Raw genomic sequence first — 22,632 nt, forward strand, 5'->3', positions numbered from 1 at the left:
TCTTAGCTAGCCTCTTGGTTGTATAGAACAACATTTTCTTTTAGCTAATTTGGGAAGATTTGTACTGTAACGTGGCCAGTATTTTCCCTGCCCTCCTCAGTCTGCTCTCCTTCAGGGACTCTACTACATACATGTTGGCATTTTTGGTATTCTACAAGTCTCTCGGGCTCTGGGCACTTATAGTAGTTTCTTCTCTGTTCCTCAGACTGGTTCATCTCAGCTGAGTTGTTTTAAAATGTTGCCTTTCTTCTTCCACCTCCCAAAACTGTTATTTACTTAAATGAATTGTTTGAAGTAATGGTAGAATTTCCAATCCTAGAATTTATTGTTATTTTTATTTCTTTATGAATGCTGGTAAGTCCCAGTTTGTGAGACACAATTTTCATATTTAGTGTTTTAGAGTCATTTCTTTTAGCTGGTTGAATATATTTGTTTTTATTTATCCTTAAGTCTGAGATCTCTTTGTGACAGTTTCTACTGACTTTTTTTTCCTGTATATGAGCTATCCTTTCTTATTTTTATAGCTTATAATTTTTTTGCTGACACTAAAACTGTAAGTAATAGAAAGTTGCAAGAGTGAAACTCATATATTTTCTCTTTCCAGAATGTATATTATTAATGTTTGTGGTGGTTTTAGTGACTTTACTTAATTAATTCTATAAATTCTATAATCTACATTTGTCATTTATGTCCACTGATGTCTCTGTTTGGTTAGCTACATTTCTTCACTAACAATTGCAGAGTTTTCCTTGAATGTTGAACAATTTAGCCTCTCAGTCTTTAATGAAGGGCTACATGTGTGTGCATGTATAGATGTGTATGTGCATATGGATCCATGTATATTCATACACATGTATATATGTACACGTGTGTATACGCATGTGTGTTTGTGTGTGTCCTATGTATGTATCTGTAGGCATATACCTTCTATATATGTGTGTATATGTATATCTGTTTGTATGCGTGTTTTGGTACACTCCTTCAACATATGGTGAATCAGTTGATTGTTTTTCAGTTTTCACCTTCTACTTGTGAGGTGTTTAGGTCAGAAGTGAGAATTTAGAGCCAGGTTACACCCTGTGGCACGAGCACCAGCTGAATCCTGCAAATGTGTGTAGCCTTCTAGATCAATGTGTGGGAGTTGATTAACATCCCAGCTTCTCATTTTTGGCTTGTGATTGCCATTGGTTGTGCCTATTTGCTTTGTTGGCTTTTCCCCCTCTAACTCCATAAACTCTATATTCTTTTTCACTCACTTCCACTAATAAAAATTCTTTGACCCAAATGTTATTCCCAGCTTCATGTGGGCCACATGATAAACATTTGCCTCTGAATATTTTTGACAGATGCCCCAGGCAAGCTCTGCATCAGGTTAAATAAAGATGGCTTTGGCAAACACAAACAGATGATAAGTGCTTAAGGAGATGGGAATGCTAATTACTCTAATTTGGTCACTGTGTGTTGTATAAATGTATCAAGTTAGCACACAGCACCCCATAATAAATGTGCAAAATTACTATGTGATAATTAAAAGTAAATTTTTTAAAAGACAGCTTGGGGAACTGGGTGCTCAAAGGAACACTCAGACAGTGTCTTGGGTTTTTTATTGCTGTGAAGAGGCACCATGACCACAGTAACTCTTACAAATTAAAACATTTAATTGGGGTGGCTCACCCACAATTTTAGAGGTTCAGTCAATTTTCATCATGGTGGGGAGCGTGGTTGCATGCAGGCAGATGTCCAGCTGGTAGCTGAGAGTCCTACATCTTTCAGGCAACAGGAAGTCAACTGATAGTCACACTGAGGGAAGCTTGAGCAAAAGAGACCTCAAAGCCCACCCCAACAGTGACAAGCTTCCTCCAACAAGGTCATACCTAATAGTGCCACTCCTTTTGGGGACCATTTTCTTTCAAACCACCACAGACAAGGAAAATAATGATAATTTTTTTGGGAACCAGCTTTTGAAGGAGGCTCAGAGCTGTCCTGTCCCATCCGTGACTACTTGGGTGATGGTTATCATTGATTGATAGCTGTTAGCTTGTAAGGCTACCACAGGGATACAAACAAGGCTATTTAAGATACTGCAACAGTACTGATCTTACAGTTTATTTCATTGTTGGAAAATGTTTATTTTTTAGTTGTGTGTGCTATCTGTGTATGATAAGTGTAGGTGTTTTTCTTGGTTTCTCTTCTGTTGCTGTCATGAAATGCTCTAAGAAAAGCAACTTAAGGAAGGAAGGTTTATTCTGGTTCTCAACTCAAGGTGCAGTTCACCATAGCAAGGAAGTTGATGCAGCTTGTCACATACGATAATAAGAGAGCAATTCACAGATGTCAGTGCTCAGGTTGCTTTTTCCATCTTACACAGTCCAATGTCCTTCTGCCAAGGGAATGGGACTACCCACAAGTGGGCAGGTCATCTCGCCTTAATCAAACCACAATCAAAATGATGCCCCATGCAAATTCCCAAAGGACCATCTCTCAGATGATCATAGGTTCTGTCAACTCGACAGTTAACATTAACTTCATTTTGTGTGTGTGTGTGTGTGTACATGTGTACTCATAAGTATACATGCAATAGCCTTGAGGAAGACTTAATAGGTTATCTTCTATCATTCTCTATTTTATTCCCTTGAAGCAGGGTCTCTCACTGAATCTGGAGATCACTATTTTCCAGTTAGACTGGTATCTGGAAGGCTCCAGCAATGCCCCTATCTCTCACCTCTCAGGTGTGGGAGTCTCAGGAACATGCAGTAACTCTTAGTTTTTTAGAATGGGTACTCAGGATCTGAACTCATGTCCTCCTGCTTATGCCTCCTTCCAGATCCACTCCCCATCCCTCCCAACTTCCTGTGATCTGTTTCATCTTTAAAATAACCCGATGATTCCAGTGTGTGCTGACCATGAGCTCATGGGTCTGGGGCCATTCACTAGAATACAGGAGATCTACTAGGGACCACACCCATAAAAACCTGACAATTCCTCCCCATAAGCCATCAACTGTCAGGAGCTGTTCCCTGCCCCCTCATGTTAAAATGTTTACTGGCTTGATCTTCTGCAGGTGAGTTCATGAGTACAGTGGCCCCATCTTGTCCAGGAGACAGTGTTTTGCTCTGGACCTCCCCAACTTTTGGGGCTTCCAATACTTCTACCCTGCTCTTCTGCATGACCCCTACGTACTGGAGGGATGGGGAGGGTAGTGACTGATGGACTGATGTCTCATTTGTGACAGAGAGACTCCACTTCTTAAAGATCCCACCACCTTTTAACACTACCACCTTGGGGAACCAAACCTTCAAAACATGAGCCTGTGTGTGTTCGAGGCCACACTTAAACCATACTCAGTGTTTGGTTTCTATAGGTGACACTGATGTCAGAGTCATTAGGTCTGCCTGTATGCTCAACTCTGGGTGAGGTCACTGATAATCTTTTAACAGGATGCAGAGTCTAGATGAGCCGTGGACTGAAGAGGAAGGAGATGGTCCCGATCACCCATACTACAACAGTGTTCCCAGCAAGATGCCCCCTCCAGGGGGATTTCTTGATGCTCGATTGAAAGCCAGACCCCACGCTCCTGACGCAGCCCAGGTAAGTTTGGGGTTCTCTTCTTGGGTCAATGATGACCCCATTTGCATTTCTCCTCCTCAGTGTTATTTTGGCTGATATTCCACTTAGCTTTGGACATGATCCCTCGCAGGCTTTCTTCCACCGGTATCACAAAGAACATGGAAGGGAGGGGTTCGGTTTGACATCACAGGGAGCTGACCAAGTGCCTCAGAACCACAGTACCATGCCTGAGACATGAATGAAAGTGACCTGAGTCCGAGCCCCAATTCCACCATGCTGTGTCTTAACGAGGGGATGGTAGGATCCAGGCTTTTAAAAGGCCCGTGATACTGTGGGCTCCCTGAAGAGAGTGAACCCGTCCCCTTAAGGTCTGAATTTTAGGCATTTTTTTTTTTTATCTATTTTGTTTATCCACCACTCTGGTTCAGTTTTATTTCTGTTGCTCTGATAAAATACCCTAACTCTAACCAGCTGAGGGGACAAAGGGCTTATGCTCGCTTATGGCACCAGGTTACATACACAGTTACTGTCACTGTGGGGCAGTCGGGCAGGAGCCTGAAGCAGTGAGTCACGTCCTAAGCACAGTCAAGAGCAAAGAGGTGTGCGTGAATTAACCACAGCCAAGGGCAAAGAGGTGTGCGTGAATTAACCACAGCCAAGAGCAAAGAGGTGCGCGTGAATGCTGCCATGCTCGCTTGTGCTCAGCTCACTTCCTCCACTCCAATTCAGTTCAGATCTCCCTGCCTAGGCCGTGGTGCAGCGCACAGTGGTCTCGGTTTTTCCAACTTACTTCAAAGACCAAATCCCCCCCTCCCCTGTTAACATTCCCACAGATCAACCGAATTACACAATCCCTCATTGAGACCCTCTTCCCAGATCTGTCTCTTCTAGGTTGCATTAAGTTGTCACTTAGAGTGAACTATCGCACCCTCCAGCTCAAACAACCTTCACCACAACCCTGCTTTCTAAAACTATTACATTTCATCTTTTATGGAAGCTTAAGAGATTTTTTTCCCCTCTTTTTTGTGGTGCTTAGAGATGAAATCTGGGGTCATATGCTTGGTGAGCTGAGCTACATTTCCAACCCTGGAAATAAGGTTACTGGTACCCATAAAAATGCCAGGACAGCACCAACATGGAGGCTGTAGCTCTGCAGCTTCCTGCTTCTCAGGAGTGTGCTCCTCGGAGAGTGGACAGCTGCTGGCCCAAGATCTCTCTGCGGCCACCTTTGGGAAGATTACTGGAATCACAAAAACAGGCAGAAAGTGTTGTAGCATTAATGAGATTGTGGATTTTTTTTTTAACATCCATACAAGTTTATCTGCTGAATACAAGGCCACTGTGAGGCAGATGTGGAAAGGTGGTGTCAGAGAGGGTGAATCAACCCCCAAAGCCCCTCTTACCACACCGTGGCCCACAAAGATGAGGAATGAGAAGACACTTCCCTCTTTCTGAGTATCTGCATCTGTCTCCAGTTTGCAGGGAAAGAGCAAACTTACTACCAGGGAAGACACTTAGGAGACGCCTTTGGTGAAGACTGGCAGCGAGCACCCACCAGGCAGGGTAAGTGGCAGAGCCTGCTCTACACAGCTGATGCACTGACCGTGGGTCTCTCTGGTCCCCGTGAGTAGGAGCGAGAGTCCCTGGAGACAACAGGAGCATGAAAATTCGGCAGGCACCCAAGGCTCCACAGCTCAGTATGTCTTAAGCTCTTATGTGATTTTTCTTGTAGTTTTTAAGTTTGTTTTAGTGTTTGGCGATGCAAAGTTATAGCTCAGACTGGCCTTGAACTTGCTGTGATCCTCTTGCTGTAGCCTTCTGAGAGCTGGGATGACAGGCATGAGTCAACTCACCCAGCTTCAAAATCTTATTTGAAACTGGTAGATATGTTTTCCCCAGAACAAATAAGAATTTATTCATCTATTTTCCAGTAACCATCCTTCCTAGAGGAATATTAACAAGGCTTCTGTTATACAAGCGAGCAGAGATGGTCACACACAGGAAGAGTGACCCCAGCAGGTGCTCTTGGGTAACACTTTCCATATTACCTCTGACCAAACAGCCAAGACCCCCAGGCCTAGCCTCAGCACCCCTTTGGCTCACTGGGAGGTCACATTGTTACTCAATGCTCAGCTCCTAGGGTCCTGGAGCACCACCAACAACAACCTGGTCAGTCATATTGAGCAAGGCATTTAACTACCAGTATTCACCCTGACTGGCAGATTTTTCTTTTGACATGAAGAACTGGGAAGTGTTTAAAGTGGGACTGGGTACTGACAGGCTTAGAAGAGAGTTAACCAGAAATAAATGTTCTCACCAGCAGGCTTGAGGAATGGCTCTGTGTAATTCCAGGTATTCCAGACACAGAGACTGGAAGAGTGTTGCCATTGTAAGAGGTAACAGGGCTCACTTTCTTGGTGCAGGTTCCTTGGACATCTACAGCACACCCGAAGGGAAAGGTCACATGGCTCTGTTAGGAGAGACACCAACCTATGTCAACACCCAGCCAGTCCCCCCACAGGTTTGGCCAGCAGCAAGCAGCAGCACCGAAAGCAGCCCACGGAAGGACCTCTTTGATATGAGTAGGTGCCTGTTGCTCTTTCTACGCTGCCTTTGACATGAGTAGGTGCCCGTTGCCCTCTCTATGATGTCTTTGAGATGAATAAGTGCTCATTGCTCTCTCTTTTATCTGATATCCATATTACTACTGGACTGGATTTTCTGCTGGACTTTGATTGGGTTCAAGTAAGGTGTTGGGGTTACATGACTTTCTTTTGGGGAAACTAGTTTTCCTCTTGAAGACCAACAATGTAAACAAATATGTGTGCTTATTTGAATATTAATTGGCCATGCTGTGCTAGCTGCTGTATGATTTCAGAGGGTACAGAGATGGTGTGGCCATAGTCAGAGATCTCAGCTTATCAGCAAGAATATTGGGATGAGAAATGGCTATGTACCTTGTTTACAGTGTCCTCCCTCTGCCACCCCTTCCTCCTTCCCTCCCTCCCTCTTTCCCTCCCTCCCACCAGTTTTCCTCTCCTCTCCCCTCTCCCTCTCTGCTTGCCCTTCCCTCCCCGCCCCATCCATTTACTCTCATTTCCCCTCTCGCTCTTCCTCTCAACTTCTGCCAAAATTTTATCCAGTGCTGACCATGTGTCCAATACTTTTCTAATTACTGAAACGACACGGGGGCATCGAAACAGATGGCCTTCCTCTGGTGGGGTTTAAACAAGCAAACACATGTTGTCAGGGGTGGGGCACGCTCAGCAGTGAGCTGTAGAGAAGGGTGAAGGGAAAGGTGGGACCGACCCCACTGGGCAGTATCAACTGATACTGTCTCGGGGACTTCCTCTTGATACATAGTTAGAGAAAATACACGAACTGAAATGCAATGAGTAGAAACTGTTAAGGAACTTGGAAAGGGTTTTGGAATCTCATGAGGAGAAACATACATACATACATACATACATACATATATCAAGAGAGGGGGAGGGAGGGAGGAGAGAGGAGTTTATGCATATGGGTGGGTGTGCCTATGTGAATGGGTCTCTCTCTCTCTCTCCCTCCCTCCCTCCCTCCCTCCCTCTTCCTTCTCCCTCTCCCTCTCTCTGTTTCTGTCTGTGTGTAGGCCATAGGATTAACTTGAGTGTCATTCTCAGGAGTCATTTCCCTTGTTTTTGAGACAAGGTCTCTTACTCAGCCTGGAACTTGTTAACTAGATTAGCCTTACTGGTCAATGAGCCCCAGGGATCTGCCTGTCTACACCTCCTCAGGACTAGGATTACAAGTACATACCTGCATGCCTCTTCTGTTTTTGTTTTGTTTTTTAAATTTATCTTTATTTTTTATTTTTATGTGTCTTGAGTGGATTTTGCCTGCTCAAGATATACGTGTACCATTCCTGGTGGCTGTGGAGATCAGAAGAGGGTGTCAAATCCCATGGAAATGAAGTTGAAAGAGGTTGTGAGCCATCATGTGTGTGTTGATAACTGAATCTGGGTCCTCTACAAGAGCAGCAATTACTGAGTCATCTCTCCAGCCCCGAGTGCTGACTAAGACATAGGCTCTGGGGATCAGACTCAGGCCCTCATGCTTGGGAGGCAAATACTTTACCAACTGAGTTAATCTCCCCAGCCTTATATCTTAAACGCTTCTGCTTTAATTCTTTGAGAAGTTGATGGACTGAAGAGGTCTGGAAAGAACACAGCTCTGACTACCACTTGCTGGGCACTTCCTACCTGATTTAATGGTCTTGGTCTGTGTACAGGGAGCTTCGGTTATTATTACCACCCCTACTCTGTAAAGAAAGAAAAGGAGAGTCAGGGGTGGGAAGGTGTAATTCTATCAGTAATGTGCATGTTACCTAAGTACAGTGACCTGAGTTTGATCTTCTAGAACCCATGTGAAAATACCAGGTGTGGCAGCACATGTCTGTAATCTCAGCCCTGGGGAAGGCAGAGACAGGAGGATGCCTGAGACTAGGTAGCCAGCCCAAAGAAGCTCCAGGGTCCCTGAGAAACTCTGTCTCAAAGAATAAGGTGGAGAGCAATTGAAAAAGACACCCAGCACCACTCTTCGGTCTGGGCATGCACACACATGCATATGTAAACACACACGTGTACAAGCAAGCAAGCAGGCACACACGCACACACACAGGGAGAGAGACAGAGAAGGGGGGGGGAGTTATCATTTTAGCTTTTATCCTGTGGTCTTTAAACCACTTTTCTTCCCCACATTTGTAAAAGATTTAGTGATTCTCAAAATGATTTAATTTTACTTTGATGTGCTCTCCTCTCCTTTTCCCATCCTTTCCTAACTTCTGCCAGATTTGGCTAATTTTGCACCACTCCTTGAGTAGTGGTCCAGTGGGTATCCCAGAAACAATGTGGGACTCCGGGGGGAGCTGTGTTCTGGAGAGAATACTCTAGTTCTTGTTGTTCTCACAATGTCATACCCAGCACTCTGTACCCCTTTTCAGTGCCCATCATACTGGAAGATCACAGACTGAAGTTTAATTGGATGCTCTTAGTGAGTTCCTTTGCCGCTGATCTGTGTTGTCACTCACAGCGATCTGAGCACTCAGTGATAAGAAGTCTGTTCTGGAGCAAAGTAAGCCAAGTGTGACGTCAACACTCAGCAGTGAAGGTCAAGGCAAAGCAGAATTTCTGTCCTGGAGCAAGTCCACAAGAGGCCAGGGGTTTTGAAAGAGTCTGTGGCTTGTCTTTCCCTTCGGTATTGACAAGCTTGTATTCTTTTTTTTTCTTACTTTTTATTCCTTGTGGCTTACACATCATACATGTCGATCCTAGTCATCTCCCCATCCTTTCATATCCGTCCCCTGCCCTTGTATCCTTCCCCCAAAATAAAATAAGATTTAAGAGAAGAGGAGAGAGAGAGAAGAAAGTAAAAAGGAAAAGAGAAATCTCATTGTGGAAACTGTAGTACAACCCAGTGAGTCACGCAGTAAATCCTTTAGTGCATATGTTTCTACTTGCAATGATTGTTTACAGCCAAGAGCCATTGGTCTGGCTTTAGGCCGCTGGTTTCTGCTATGCTATCAACGCTAGGCCCTCACTGGGACTCCTCTTGGATATCCTGTTGCTACACTGTGTCGTGGAGATCCTGTTGCTTTGGGTCTGCAGGATTGGCCTCTTCATATGCTCCAGCAGATCATAGATGGGTGGATGTTGGGGTGGGCCAACTTGTAGCCCTGGTTCTGAGCCTGGGTGGCTGCAGGGTTGGCCAGTCTGCCAGTTATCTCTTGTGCTCACCACCAGGGTGAACTCCAGCATTGCTCCAGTTAGTTCACCCTATGTAGCAAGGAGCAAGGGGCAGAGCCAGTTCTCCTGCTTTTATGACCTCAGGGGTGGCTCACCCACACCTACCCCTTCAGGGCCAGCTTTACTGTGTTGCCTAGGTGACGTGCAGGGGCCACTCTCCCGAGTGCTGCAGCTGGTGAGGGGCAGGGACAGCTGTCCTGTTCTCATGGCCTCAAGGCCAGCTCTCCTACCTGCCACAGGTGGCAAAGGGTGGGGAAGGTGGCATCGCTCCCTTGCCCACTCCAAATTATAGAAGATGAGGGACAGGACCAGGTCCCCCATTCTCGGCCGCTCACCAGTGCCCCTGTGAACAGGGTCAGCTCTACTGTGCTGCCCAGGTAAGGTGTAGGGCCTGCTCTCCCGAGTGCTGCAGCTGGTGAGGGTGAGGTGGGCATGGGCAAGGTGTCTTAAGGAGTCTGACTAAGGGTTCAGAGAAGGGAGGCGGTGTGAAATGACAAGTTGTGCCTGCCTTCTTGCAGTGCACAGCATTGAAGTCCTATCCCGCTAGACAAGGTATGTGCGCATGTCCTCAGATCCAGGCACAACCCCCAGCTGTCTGGAAAGTAGACTCACCAGCGAGTCATGCCAACATTTGGGCGGTGCATTTAAATTCTAGTTCCGACCATCCATCTCTGCTGCCAGCCTCCGTCAAGAGTTACATTTTAATTCTCATCTCTCACTCTATTTTTATTGCTCTCTTCCGGGGATTGATTTGTTGCTGTCGTATGTTGTTGACAGAGCCTTTTGAAGATGCTCTCAAGAACCAGCCCCTGGGGCCCGTGTTGAGCAAAGCAGCGTCTGTGGAGTGCATTAGCCCTGTTTCACCCAGAGCCCCAGATGCCAAGATGCTGGAGGAGCTTGATGCAGAACCCTGGTACCAAGGAGAGATGAGCAGGAAGGAGGCAGAGGCACTGTTGCAGGAAGATGGAGACTTCCTAGTCAGAAAGAGTACTACCAACCCTGGTTCCTTTGTCCTCACGGGCATGCACAATGGCCAGGCCAAGCACCTGCTGCTGGTGGACCCAGAAGGCACGGTGAGCACCTTCCAATGGTATCATGACTACCTTTAACCACGTCTATTTCCTAGACCTTGTACAGGACTGTATCCACACTGCCTCCTCTATCTGCATGTGCCTGCCAGGGACGGGAGACTTATGTGAAAAGTGGTAGTGATCTGTGCGATAAAACTTGGAAAATAATCATAGCTCAGGATAAAAGCTTTGGTCGTCATGCCCTTTAAGATAAAGAAATGTGGCCTGGGATGATGGCTCAGTGGTTTCGAGTACCACTGCCCTTGCAGAGGACCTAAGTTTGGTTCCCAGTACCCACATTTGGGGGTTCACAACCCCCTCTAACACCAGCCTTGGGGAATCCAGTGCTCTTCTAACCTCCAAAGGCACCTGTACACATGAGTGCAAACACCTACACACATGCACACATACACTACAGCAATAACAACAGCACTATTCCTTTCTACAATATTCTCAGTGAACATGAAAGTTAAAGTCTACCGGATTTTCCATATTTATCCCAAATAATTTCCAAACTGAAACACCCCCCCCCCAGGCTTTTCTGTAGGTTAGAAAATGTCCTGGGTAGCAGGCAACCCCCATTAATTACCCTCATGGTTTTCTGGTCAGAGAGGTACAGCCTCCTGACGCCGAGGTGGTAGGCCAATTCTGCCTGAGTAATTCTGTGGATTTGTCTGACTTGTCCATCTGCCAATCAATAAGTGTATTTGACTCTACCCTGGGCACAGTCCAATAATTGCCAAGTTCAGTAAGTGCAATTTAATCAACTTAACCGTTGAACAAATGCCAAGATTGTTGTTTTAAAACATTTTCTCCAGTGGAAATGGAAGGTAAGGTAGAATTACTTAACAGAATTAGATGAGTGATGGGTGGATAGGAATGAGAGCAGAGTGTTTGGCTGGATTGTGTATTTGGAGACAGATGAGGGTAGGGAGGGTCACCTGATGTGATTAAGGGACCTGAACTGAGATGTCCTCACACAGAGCCCTTAGCATGTTTAAAGCACCTGTCTCTATGGGGCAGTCAAGGCCCCAAGTATATAACATAGTGGGTATAGCGACTTCTTTGCTTGTCTTCTGTGAAGGTTATTTTTTCTTTTAAACATACACCTTCTCTGAGAAAACACATATTAATATCTGATTTGACCCATTTTTTATTCAATAGTATGTTGTTGAGTTTCCACGAATTTGTAAGCTTTCTGTTATTTCTCATATTCAGCTTTAATCTATAGGGGTCACATAGAATGCAGGGTGTTATCTCAATTTCCTTGTATCTGTTGAGACTTGTTTTGTGGCTATGTGGTCAGTTCTGGAAACAGTTCCATGAGGTATCTTCTTTTGTGTCTGGGTGAAATGATCTAAAAATATCTGTCAGGTCCATTTGATTTATGGCATCATTGAGCTCCATTGTTTCTCTGTTTAGTTTTTGTTTGGATGACCTGTTTATTGGCAAGAGTGGGGTATTGAAGTCACTCACTATCACCATGTGAGGGGCACATGATTTTAGCTGTAGCAATGTTTATTTTATGAACATGGATGCCCTTGCATTTGGTGTTTAATGTCGAGAACTGCAATAGCCTCTTGGTGGAGTTTTCCTTTGATGAGTATTTAGACTTCTTCCCTGTCTCTTTAGATTAGTTTTGGTTTGAAATCTATTTTTTTCAGATATGAAAAATGGCTTCATCAGCTTGTTTCTTTAGTCTGTTTGCTTGGAATATCTTTTCCCAACCTTTTACTTTGAGGTGATGTCTATCCTTGGTGGTAGGGTTTGTATTGCTGTGAAGAGACACCATGACCATGGTAACTCTTATAAAGGAAAACATTTAATTGGGGCTGGGTTACAGTTTTAGAGGTTTGGTCCATTGTCATCATGGAGGAAGGCATAGCGGTGTACAGGTAGACATGGTCCTGGAGAAAGAGCTGAGATCTGGATCTGCAGGCAGCAGGAAGAAATAGGTCACACTGGGCTTGACTTAAGCATCTGAGACCTCAAAGTCTGCCTCCAGTAACACACTTCCTCCAACAAAGCCACACCCACTCTAGGAAGACCACACCCCCTAATAGTGCCACTCCCCGTGAGCCTGTGGTGGCCATTTTTTTTCAAACTATCACAGAATGTTTCATGGATGCAGCAGAAGGATGGATCCTGTTTATTTTTTTTTTAATCTAATCTGTTAGTCTGTATCTTTTTATTGGGGAATTGAACCCATCGATGTTGAGAGTTGTCAATGAGTACTCTTTATTGATTTCTCTTACTGTATTTTGGTGGTGTAGGCTTTCCCTCTCTTTCAATTTGCTAGTCTGATATTATTTATTCCTTGAGTTTTCTTGGATGTGGTTGACGTTTTCATTTTGTGCTATCTGTAGAGCTAGGTTTGTAGATGAATACTACTTAAATTTGTTTTTATCGTGGAATGTCTTTCTTTCTCCATCTACTATGAATGAAGTTTTGCTAGGTATAGTAGTTTGGGCTGACATATGTGGTCTCTAGTCTGTAGAATATCTATCCAGGCCCTTCTGGCATTTAGAGTCTCCATTGAAAAGTCAAGTTTTCTTCTAATATGTCTGCCTTATATATTACTTGGTCTTCTTCCCGTTTAGCTTTTAATATTCTTTCTTTGTTCTGTATGTTTAGTGTTTTGATTATTGTGTGTTGTGGGGAATTTATATTCTGGTCTAGTCCATTTGGCATTCAGTATGCTTCTTGTATCTTCATAGGTACCTCCTTTAGGTTACAGAAGTTTTTTTTTTTTTTAAATGATTTTGTTGCAAATATTTTCTGTGTCTATGACATATGTTTCTTATCTTTCTTCCATTCCTATTATTTGTAGATTTGGTCTTTCCCTAGTGTTCCAATTTTCCTGGATGTTTTGTGTCAGGAGTCTTTTAGATTTAACATTTTGGGTTTGGCAGAGGAATCCATTTCTTCTATCATCTTCAGTACCTGAGATTTCCTTTTTTTAATCTCTTGTATTGTTGGTGAGGCCTGCCTCTGATGTTCTGATTGAGTTCTGTATTAGGCAGGGTTCTCTAGAGTCACAGAACTTACGTAATGAATCTCTCTCCACATGTATATGGAATTTCTGGTAATGATTTGTAAGCTGCAGTCCAGCTGGTCCAACAATGGCTGTGAATGGGGAGTCCAAGAATCTAGTAGCTATTTGGTCCCACAGGGCTAGATGTCTGAGCTTGTCTTCTGTGTATGCTGGAATCCCAAAGAACTAGGCTCCCCTGCCAGGAAAGGAATGGATGTGCTAGCAAGTCGAGGACAAGCAGGCAAAGAACAAAAGCCTCCTTTTTCCACGTCCTTATACAGGCTTCCAGCAGAAGGTGTGGCCCAGATTAAAGGTGTGTCTTCTGCCTCAAGATCCAGATCAGAGGTGGTGATCTTTTCACCTCAAAGGTCCAGACTGGAAGTGGATTCACTCACTTCCAACCAAGCAGAATATCTCTCATAGGTGTGCCCTCCGTTTCTGGATTGTGGTTTATATCAGATATAGTCACGTTGACAACCAAGAATAGCCATTAAAAGTTCCTAACTTCCAGTTTTCCCTCAGTTTGGGTTTTCTTTATTGATTCTATTTCCACTGTCATGTCTTGATCAGTTTTCTTCATTTCATTCCACTGTTTGTGTTTTCATAGATTTCTTTAATGGATTTATCCATGTCATCTTTAAGCTCCTTAATAAGCGCATAATAGTGATTTTGAAGTCCTTGTCTTGTGGTTCAGCTATGTTTCATTTCTCAGGACCAACTGTGGTAGGTTTGCTTTGTTCTTGTGAATACATATTGTCCAGGCTGTTATTGATCGTGTCTTTATGCTAGTATTTAAACTGATATCAGGGTTTGGATTGATTGTAGGTCTAGGTGCTGCTATCTAGTCTTGTCTTTGTTAGGTGGGTTTTCTGCTCCTTGGTTTCTTTGCCCTTTCTAGAACTCAAGAGAGTGTGGTGGCTCTATTTACCTGGTGAGGAGTGCTTCTGAGGCCTTACCAGGTGTGACCACTGGGGGGTCCCAGCAGAACTTGGGAGTTGACACACAGGAATGGTGATGGGCTAGAAGGGAAGCTCCGTCTGCCACATAATCTGTGGAGTTCACAGGGAATGGAAAAAGAAGGGAAAGACAGGCCCCTGCTGATGGCCTGCCACAGGACTAGGAGTGAGACTCGGAAGTGGAACCACAGGGTGAAAAGAAGAATGAAGATTGCCTGCCTGATTCCCTGGCCACCTTGGTCAGAGAGTTTCCAGAGAGAGGGACAAGGAGTGGGGGAGGGAGGAAGGGAGAGAGAGGGGGAGAGAGAGAGAGAGAGAGAGAGAGAGGGAGGGAGGGAGGGAGGGAGGGAGGGAGGGAGAGAGAGAGAGAGAGAGAGAGAGAGAGAGGGAGAGAGAGAGAGAGGGAGAGAGAGAGGGGGGGGAGAGAGAGAGAGGGAGAGAGAGAGGGGGGGGAGAGAGAGAGAGGGAGAGAGAGAGAGAGAGAGAGAGAGAGAGAGAGAGAGAGAGAGAGAGAGAGAGAGAGAGAGAATCAGTCTTGGAAATTGGCCAGGGTAAGGAAGGGAGGCTGTCAGAGAAGATTGGCTTAGTCCCCTAGGAGTGAGGTCAGAGAGGAAGGAGAGGGCACGTCAGGTGGTCTACCCAAGCTGGGTTTGAGACTGGGGAATTGGAATTTGGAAGATGAGGAGAGTGAATCTCACCTGCCTGATTCCCTGGCCAGCTTGAACAGAGGGTTTCTGGGGAGAGATTCTGTGCAATTGCTTTTATTGTGAGCAATATTGAAGCTTAGCAAATGTTTCTTCAGCATGTTTTGACAGAAAATGTGATTATTTTTTTCTTAAGCCCATAAACATGGGTTCTACATGGGTAGGATTTTCTGCTGCACCTGTTCTTCACAAATTTTGAAGTCTGTTCACAAATAAACAGGGCTTCAGTGGGTGTGCACTCATCTGGTTTGGGTATCAAGGTGACATGTTCACACTCACCTCTTAGTATAAGTGAGACTTCTCTATGCAAGAGATGATGTGTTAAAGAGCCCTTCCCTAACTGCTATTCAAATGGAAGCCCGGAGATATCCTGATTTACTTTTGCTTTAATATACATCACCAAAAGTGTGCACTTGTTTGTTAAATTGCTCCTCCTAGGTTATAATTTATATATGAATAACCTTCTTGCTCTTGTAGTATCCCCAAGTACTTGGGGCAGTGCCTGACATACAGTGAGTGTTCACAAAGTAGGTATTCAGTAGACACTGGGTGGATACTTGATCCAGCATGGCTTTTTCAGATTATGAGATGGGAGTTCAAGAAATTTGAGGAGGAGGTGTGTGTGTGTGTGTGTGTGTGTGTGTGTTGCTTTGTGGGGGGGGGGGGTGGGTGGAGTCCTCTGCAAACACCAGGGCCTGTAGAATAACAATCCATGGGAGAAAGAAGGAAACTTGATTCAGATGACTTAGTTAGCTGGTGTTGGTTCAAACTTTAGAGTCTGACTCCAGGTAGTTTATTTAAGTCATATTTAAGCACAGCATAACTTTGGGGAAAATTTCCTGATGCAATTAACTCAATCTTATAGGTACAATAAAGCTTACGACATGTTTATATTTAAACTCTTTACAAAGTACACGTGGCTTCTTCCATAAAGATGGGTTCTGTTGACTTTGAAGTAATGCTCAAGATAAGGGTCTAGGAAGGCTGACTGAGGTAAACAAGATACCCTGTGGAAGTCAGCAATTACCCGGGATGTTGTAAAGTACAAGTGACATCTCCCATAAGGGTGGGTTTGACTGAGTGGGAAGTAGTGTCGTGATCTGGAGGGGACAAGTCTCGGATAAACAACATAATAATCTGGGGGAATCGGGTGAGGTCTGCCCAGCAAAGATTACCTGGTTAGAAACTATATCCATTTCCAGATTTCTGGGAGGAAAACAGGTAAACTTAGCCTTCCTTTGACTTCCCTAGTGCTTATCTGTAAGCATGAAGACCTCGGCCCTCTACAGGTGTGTGAGTGTGCAAATATAACACTACTAATATGGACCTATGGTGAATTTTTACAGGTGTAGAACCTCAAGCAAGATTTCCTAAGTAGAAGCATCCTGGAGTCCTTTCTTCCTTCATAGGCCTTGCAGCAATTCAGTTGTGGTTATCAAAGGGAAAATAGCAGAGAAAAACCTTCAAAAATTTTGGGAGAATATAAATATTTCACGTGGAAAAATTGGTATTTAAAAACATGATTTTTTTTTAAAAGAAAAGCCTAGCTGAATATGTCATCACATAGGACAAAGACGATTAAATGTATTTTCTAAGTCTTTATACCCCTTCAAATTGTTTTAAAAGACATCCACAGGCAAGAGCAGAATCAGTGCATTTATACTTGGGCCCCATTCTCTGTCTCTACTCCTATCCAACCCAGAATTCCCTGCCTAGGAAATAGTGCTGCCCACAGTGGGTGGGTGGGTCCCTGGATGGGTCCCCCTCCCACATCAATTATCATAATCAAGATAATCACCTCCAGATGACAGTGCCCACAGGCTAATCTGATCTAGACAATTCCTTATTGAAACTCTTTTCCCAGGTGACTGCGGATTGTGTCAGGTTAACAGTCGAAACCAATCATTACACCCTGCTAACAATACTTTGTTACATTTTCACAAGTCAGTATCAAGGTGTGCAAAAAATGAGGAAATGGAATTGGGATAAGGTTTTCATGGGACCTGATTCCCAGGGCTGTGCTATCATATAGTTTTAATTCTGAAGCGGAATTCACAGGACCATCAAGAACACTTGTTAAGTCATACCCACTGATGACTATTCTTTTGGGGGGCTTTTAGCTGGATCTGATTATTGGTTTAATTGATCCTACAGAGGATAGCTTTAGCTGAAAAGGAGATGGAAATGAAAGACTTAATTAAAAATGTAAAGTTGCCTCCTCGCTGTGAGGACACTGAAATAGGCACTGAACACGTTCTCTTCAATATTTATTCATCTGATTTTCATGGTAATTGGCTGGTCCCTGACTATAAAGGGGGAAACTTGGCAAGTTAGATTACTCGGAGAAAGGAGGATGCAAAAAAGCGGTCTGAGTCTAAATTTACTCCGGCGTCTAGCAGCCTCTGAGCTCTCTCGCTGTGCACTGAGGTCACTGGGAAGCCGAAGAGGAGGGCACCCAGCACAGCTCTGAGTCTCTGTGGTGGGGTGTTGAAGAAGGGGACTCTAAAATAGCATGGACGAGAGCTGGTGACAGAGGTTGTGGGAGAGACAGAGCTCTCGGCGCCTGAATCATCCCGTCGGTCCGTGTGTGTCTGAAATTATCCTGAGTCACTCACGGTTGATTCATCCTTTTAGTCAAGCAGGGCCAGCAGGGTGGGGTGAACACCGTGCTTGCGTTAGGAGAAACCACTATGGCTCCGGTGTCCAGGTCCTCTGCAGGCTTGACCCAGGTAGCCGCTAGCGTGTTTCGAAGTACACCCAAGGGCTTTTACTTACTAAATTGTGCTATGATGGCATACCTCCGCAGTCACTGGGACTTTCTGTGATCCGACTTGTTCTCTGATACCTGTACTAGATCACCATTGTGTGCACGCTCTCCCCCTGCAGCCCAGGTGCAGTTGGGTCACTGTGGTTACCCCCACTCTCCCTGACATGGTAACTTTTTTGTCTTTTATTTTGTATTGATTTTCCAGGAAGGAAAAAGAATAGGAATTAAGAGAAGGGAGAAGCATTTTAAATATTTTGCAGCATATTTCTGTTTGACCCCTTGTTATTTTGCTTATAAATGCCATTAGACTGCACCTCTGCCATTAAGAATGTTAAAGGGGAACTTTCTGGAAAGCTGCAGGAGTAAAACCTTATGTTTCCCTCAAGATTCTGCTTCTTTGGAGCATTTCTTAACCTTTCAATATTGTCTCTCCGTGACATACAAACATATGTTTACACGCTTTTACAAATTGTATATTTAATTTCTAAGAGAGTTATTATCTAGCCCCTGAGTTATTTTTTACATACATTTTGTTTTAGTGGATGTAGTAATTCTTTTGTTTTTTATGTTATAGATGTGAGTTAATTTTTTGCTGGTATCTGGTTTATCTTCTGAGGTGGAATTGGTCTATTCCCTTTGTGACATGGTGTTTTTGGGATGTGCTCTTGGAGGTATCTAGAGCTGTGATGGTTGGTGTCCTCATCACGATAGCTCAGTTCTCCTTCCTGGTGTCTATTCCTGACATCTGGAGTAGGGGTATGGACACCAGGCTGAGAAGCCCATGGAGTAGGGTGTCTGACCCAGGGAGGGGGAAGAGATTTGGAATGTCAGTGTCTCTCAGATGGTCCCGAGTTGATGCACTGTTGTTCTCTACAGAGGGCGTGTTTCCTTTCTTCGTGGGTGTGGATGGGGGCTATGTGTTCCATGTCTACAGCCCAACTGTCCCCTCCCTTGGAACTAGCAATGAAAGGGAAGCTAGGTCTAGAAGGAAGGACAGACTGGACTGAAGGTCAACAGAGGCCTCCATACAGACCAGAGAAAGTTCTGAGGTTCTGAGTTGAGTGCCCTGGGCAACAATCCCATCACACTTGGAAAGTCTGCGTAGGCCTGCTTCTGCAAAGTCCGGGCCAAGGATGGCTTCTGCACTTGTGTGTCATCACTGGGACATGCCACCAAACCACAAGTAAAGCTGTATGAAGGTCACGGTTGCTGGGGTCTCTGTCCCCCTACCAGGTGTTCGAGGCTGTGTGTCCAGTCAGCGTGCTGTGGGGCATCTTCTTCCCAGCTTCTGACCTCCACAGACACTGTCAGGTGCTTGACCAACAGTAGCCAAATTCCTGCCTAGGTATTCCTTTGGAGGCCCAGTACTGACTAGCCTGCATGTCATTTTTGTTGAGGGTGGCAAGGACTGGTATCTCTGCTGGACACAATGACTCAAGGCTTAGCTCAGTTTTTTGGGTGATGGCTCTTATGAGGGACTATACGTATAGATCACTGTACAGAAATACAGAAATGAAGGCGCCACCCACCATGATTGTGCAAGTCACTTCTGGCCCCGGACTGGTGTGACTTCCCTGTCAGTGAAGGTCCTGGGTGGGAAGGACCATTTAGCAGTCCCTTTTTGGGAAAAACCCGTGGAGCTCCTGGCATACTATGGGCCTGCCCCTCAGCTTCTTCCTGGGCTGCACAGTGTGACATTCATATAGAGTTCTGAGTGACAGAGCTGCTGTCCAGGAGCAAAGTCTTTCCAGACACCACACTGTGGAGAAGGAGCCCTTTCCCTTAGAAAATTTCGAGTTCCTTAACATTGTGTACTTGTGGCCACAAGGGGGCAATAAAGGCACAATTTCTGGAGGTGCCTCACCAAGGAGCGTTTTTTTCAGACAGGCTAGCATCCTGTCTTGACTCTTCCTTAGGCAAGCCTGGCTACAGGGAGTGGCCACTTCCTCTTCTTCAGTAGGACTCTGAGCTTGAGGAGTTTCCCAAAGGTGTAGGAACAGTTGTGTTCCCTGTGGGCGGCCTCCCCTTTGTGTGTGGATCTGATACTGTCTTTGATGACAGAGAGTGTGGTGGGAGACAGCTTTGGAGACACTGTGGCTAGTGGTTTCAACTTCCCCACTGTTCACAGAAAAAAACCTGTGCTTTCTTCTATCACTGGTCAGACGACACCCCAACTCCAGAGGCCTTACAGAGACAGGGCACCTTCTAAGGTCTTCTGGGCTCCAATAGGCAGGGTAAACTCTGCCGTAGGGTTTTGTGGGGGACACGGAGTGAAGGCAGTTATCTTCTTGGGGTGAGAGACTGGTGTTGTCTCCAGCTACAGAGCCCCTGAGATACCATTTCAAGGTGGACCTGTCTGTGACAGGATCTTCTATGGCTATCTGTGACTTCAGAAGAAAACTGTTTGTACTCGGTGCTTAGAATCTTCGTGCCATTATTCCCAGACAGCAGGGGCACAACTATGCCTATGGCTTTATAAATATTAGGGAGAACAGCAGGTTTTGTAGAAAAGGGAAGCTGAGATGGGATTCCCCTTTGTTAGGAGAGAGAGACTCAGAACCATGGGCAGCCATGACCAGACCTTGATGTGGGAGAATAGAGCATCAGGAGAGAGAGCACTGGTCCAGAGGCATCAGGATGAGGCCCTCACTGGGGAGAGAGCACCTTCAAAGCCCTTAAGGGAGCTGCATCAAAAGAGACAGGATACTACATAGAGCATGAAGGAAGAGCCCTTCCATCCCTAAGGACAGTGGGGGTTTCTAAGTCTCACAGGATATCAGTGTGGGGCCCAGAGGCAAGCTCCGTATCATGTCCTAGCCTGGCCTGGTCTACATGCCAGGCACAAGAAGTCAAGAAAGCACTAGATAAGAAGGAAGCTAAAATTCAAGGTTGTCCTTGGTCCAGAGATTGGAGGCTGGAATTGTTCACAGCTGCAAGTGGAAGGGAGAGAAATGAATTCCCTGTGAGGGCTGCAATTTTATCACCTTCTGTCCCAAAAAGAAAGCTGTGGGGGTGGCATATAGCCTGAGAGGGGAGGGACAGCCTCTGGCCTGTGATCCAACAAGAGATCTGGAGGTAAGTTTTGAGTCTATGGTGGGATGTGTGTATACTGTGTAAATGGTAAATAAACCATGTTCTATATAAAGGACTTGAACTTCCATGGATTTTGATGATTGTAGTTGTCTTAGGTTTCTCTTGCTGTGAAGAGACACTGTGACCACGACAACTCTTATAAGTGAAGCAATCATTGGGACTGGCTTACAGTTTCAGAGGTCTAGTCCATTATCGTCATGGTGGGAAACATGGCCGCATGCGTGCAAACATGGTATTGGAGAAAGAACTGAGAGTTCTGTGTCTTGCTCCACAGGCAGCAGGAGGTAAACTGAGACATACTTCCTCCAGCAATGCCACGCCTACTCTAACAAGCCCACACCTCCTAATAGTACCACTGCCTATGAGCCTACAGGGAAAATTACATTCAGACTGCCACCTTGGGACCAATTTTCTTTGGATACCAAGAGACTGCTATATTCCCCTATCTATCTATCATCTATCTATCTATCTATCTATCTATCTATCTATCTATCTATCTATCTATCTATCTATCTGTACCTTCTTGACATTGGCTTGGTCACACTGAACCTCCCTTGCGCCCCTTCAGAAGGGAAGGCCTATGAGTCAGAATTCTGTCAGACAGAATTTATTTTGCCTCTCTAAGGCTTCATCATGGCTGCCTGTGGCCTTGAGCCGTCCTCTTAATAAACCCCTCTGAAGGGTGAGCGCCTGCGTGCTCTCTGTGAACCTGCCATTATTCTCTCTTATCTAATATCCTTGTTGTCTACATTTTTCCTATATCATCTTCTAAGAGTTTTATGACTTTTCTGTTTAATACGTTTGAGTTAATGTTTGTATGGACATAAGGTCATTTTTTTCACATGGATGACTGTTCTAGGACCATTGGCTAGACCTAACATTTTTCTTCAATGTATGACTTTATCTCTCATTGAAATTTTGTTGTCCTTATCTGGTGGGTCCATTCTGAGCTCCCTATTCTGTTCCATGGAGGCGTTTGTCCGTCTCTCCATTAACCTCTCATTGTCTTGATTCCTATGGTTTTACAGTAAGTCCTGAAGCGATGACAGTTGTCCATATTTGCTCCTTTCTTTCAGGGTCCAGAGTGCCAGCCATTAGACCATGAAACTAATCTTGTTCTTTTCTTCCATATTTTGCTGACCAGATCTTTTTCTTTTTCACATAAATTTTGGAAAAAAATATATTTGTAGCAACAACTTAGTTTGCAAAGACTTTGACTGAAATTGTATGGGATCTAAAGACTGGATTGGAAATGACCGAGATTTTGATGTATAGTCTGGCTATCCATGAACAAGGAATATTTTCTATTTTCATTGAATTCTTTGTTTTTCTCATCAGGCTTTTGTAGCTTTCTTTGATTAAATTTATACATTAAATATTTCATTGAATGCCTGAGTAGCCAACCTTTTTGTTAATGTAATTGATAGTCTGCTTTAAATTTCAAATTTTATGTAGTCATTGCTAGTAATATAAGAAAGTGATTGACTTACGATTTTTTATTTACTTATTGTTTTTAGGTGGTGGTGGTGGTGTGTGTGTGTGTGTGTGTGTGTGTGTAAGAGGGCTATGGTGCATGTGTGGAGGTCAGAGGATAGCTCTGTGGAGTTGGTTCTCTTTCTCCACCTTCACAAGAGTCCCAGGGTTTGAACTCAGGTCACATT

General features: G+C 44.6%; 1 protein-coding gene across 1 annotated transcript in view; it reads left to right on the top strand.

Moving 5' to 3' along the window:
* Nucleotides 1-22,632, top strand: part of Shc3 (SHC adaptor protein 3) — a 123,272-nt gene that overhangs the window by 94,215 nt on the left and 6,425 nt on the right. The window contains exons 8-11 of the mRNA XM_057788037.1: nt 3,438-3,588; nt 5,043-5,130; nt 5,991-6,149; nt 10,125-10,420. Coding sequence (XP_057644020.1) covers nt 3,438-3,588; nt 5,043-5,130; nt 5,991-6,149; nt 10,125-10,420 — 694 coding nt within the window. The remainder of the gene's footprint in view (nt 1-3,437; nt 3,589-5,042; nt 5,131-5,990; nt 6,150-10,124; nt 10,421-22,632) is intronic.

Source organism: Chionomys nivalis, chromosome 13 (assembly GCF_950005125.1).
Source record: "Chionomys nivalis chromosome 13, mChiNiv1.1, whole genome shotgun sequence".
Taxonomy (NCBI): Eukaryota; Metazoa; Chordata; class Mammalia; order Rodentia; family Cricetidae; genus Chionomys; species Chionomys nivalis.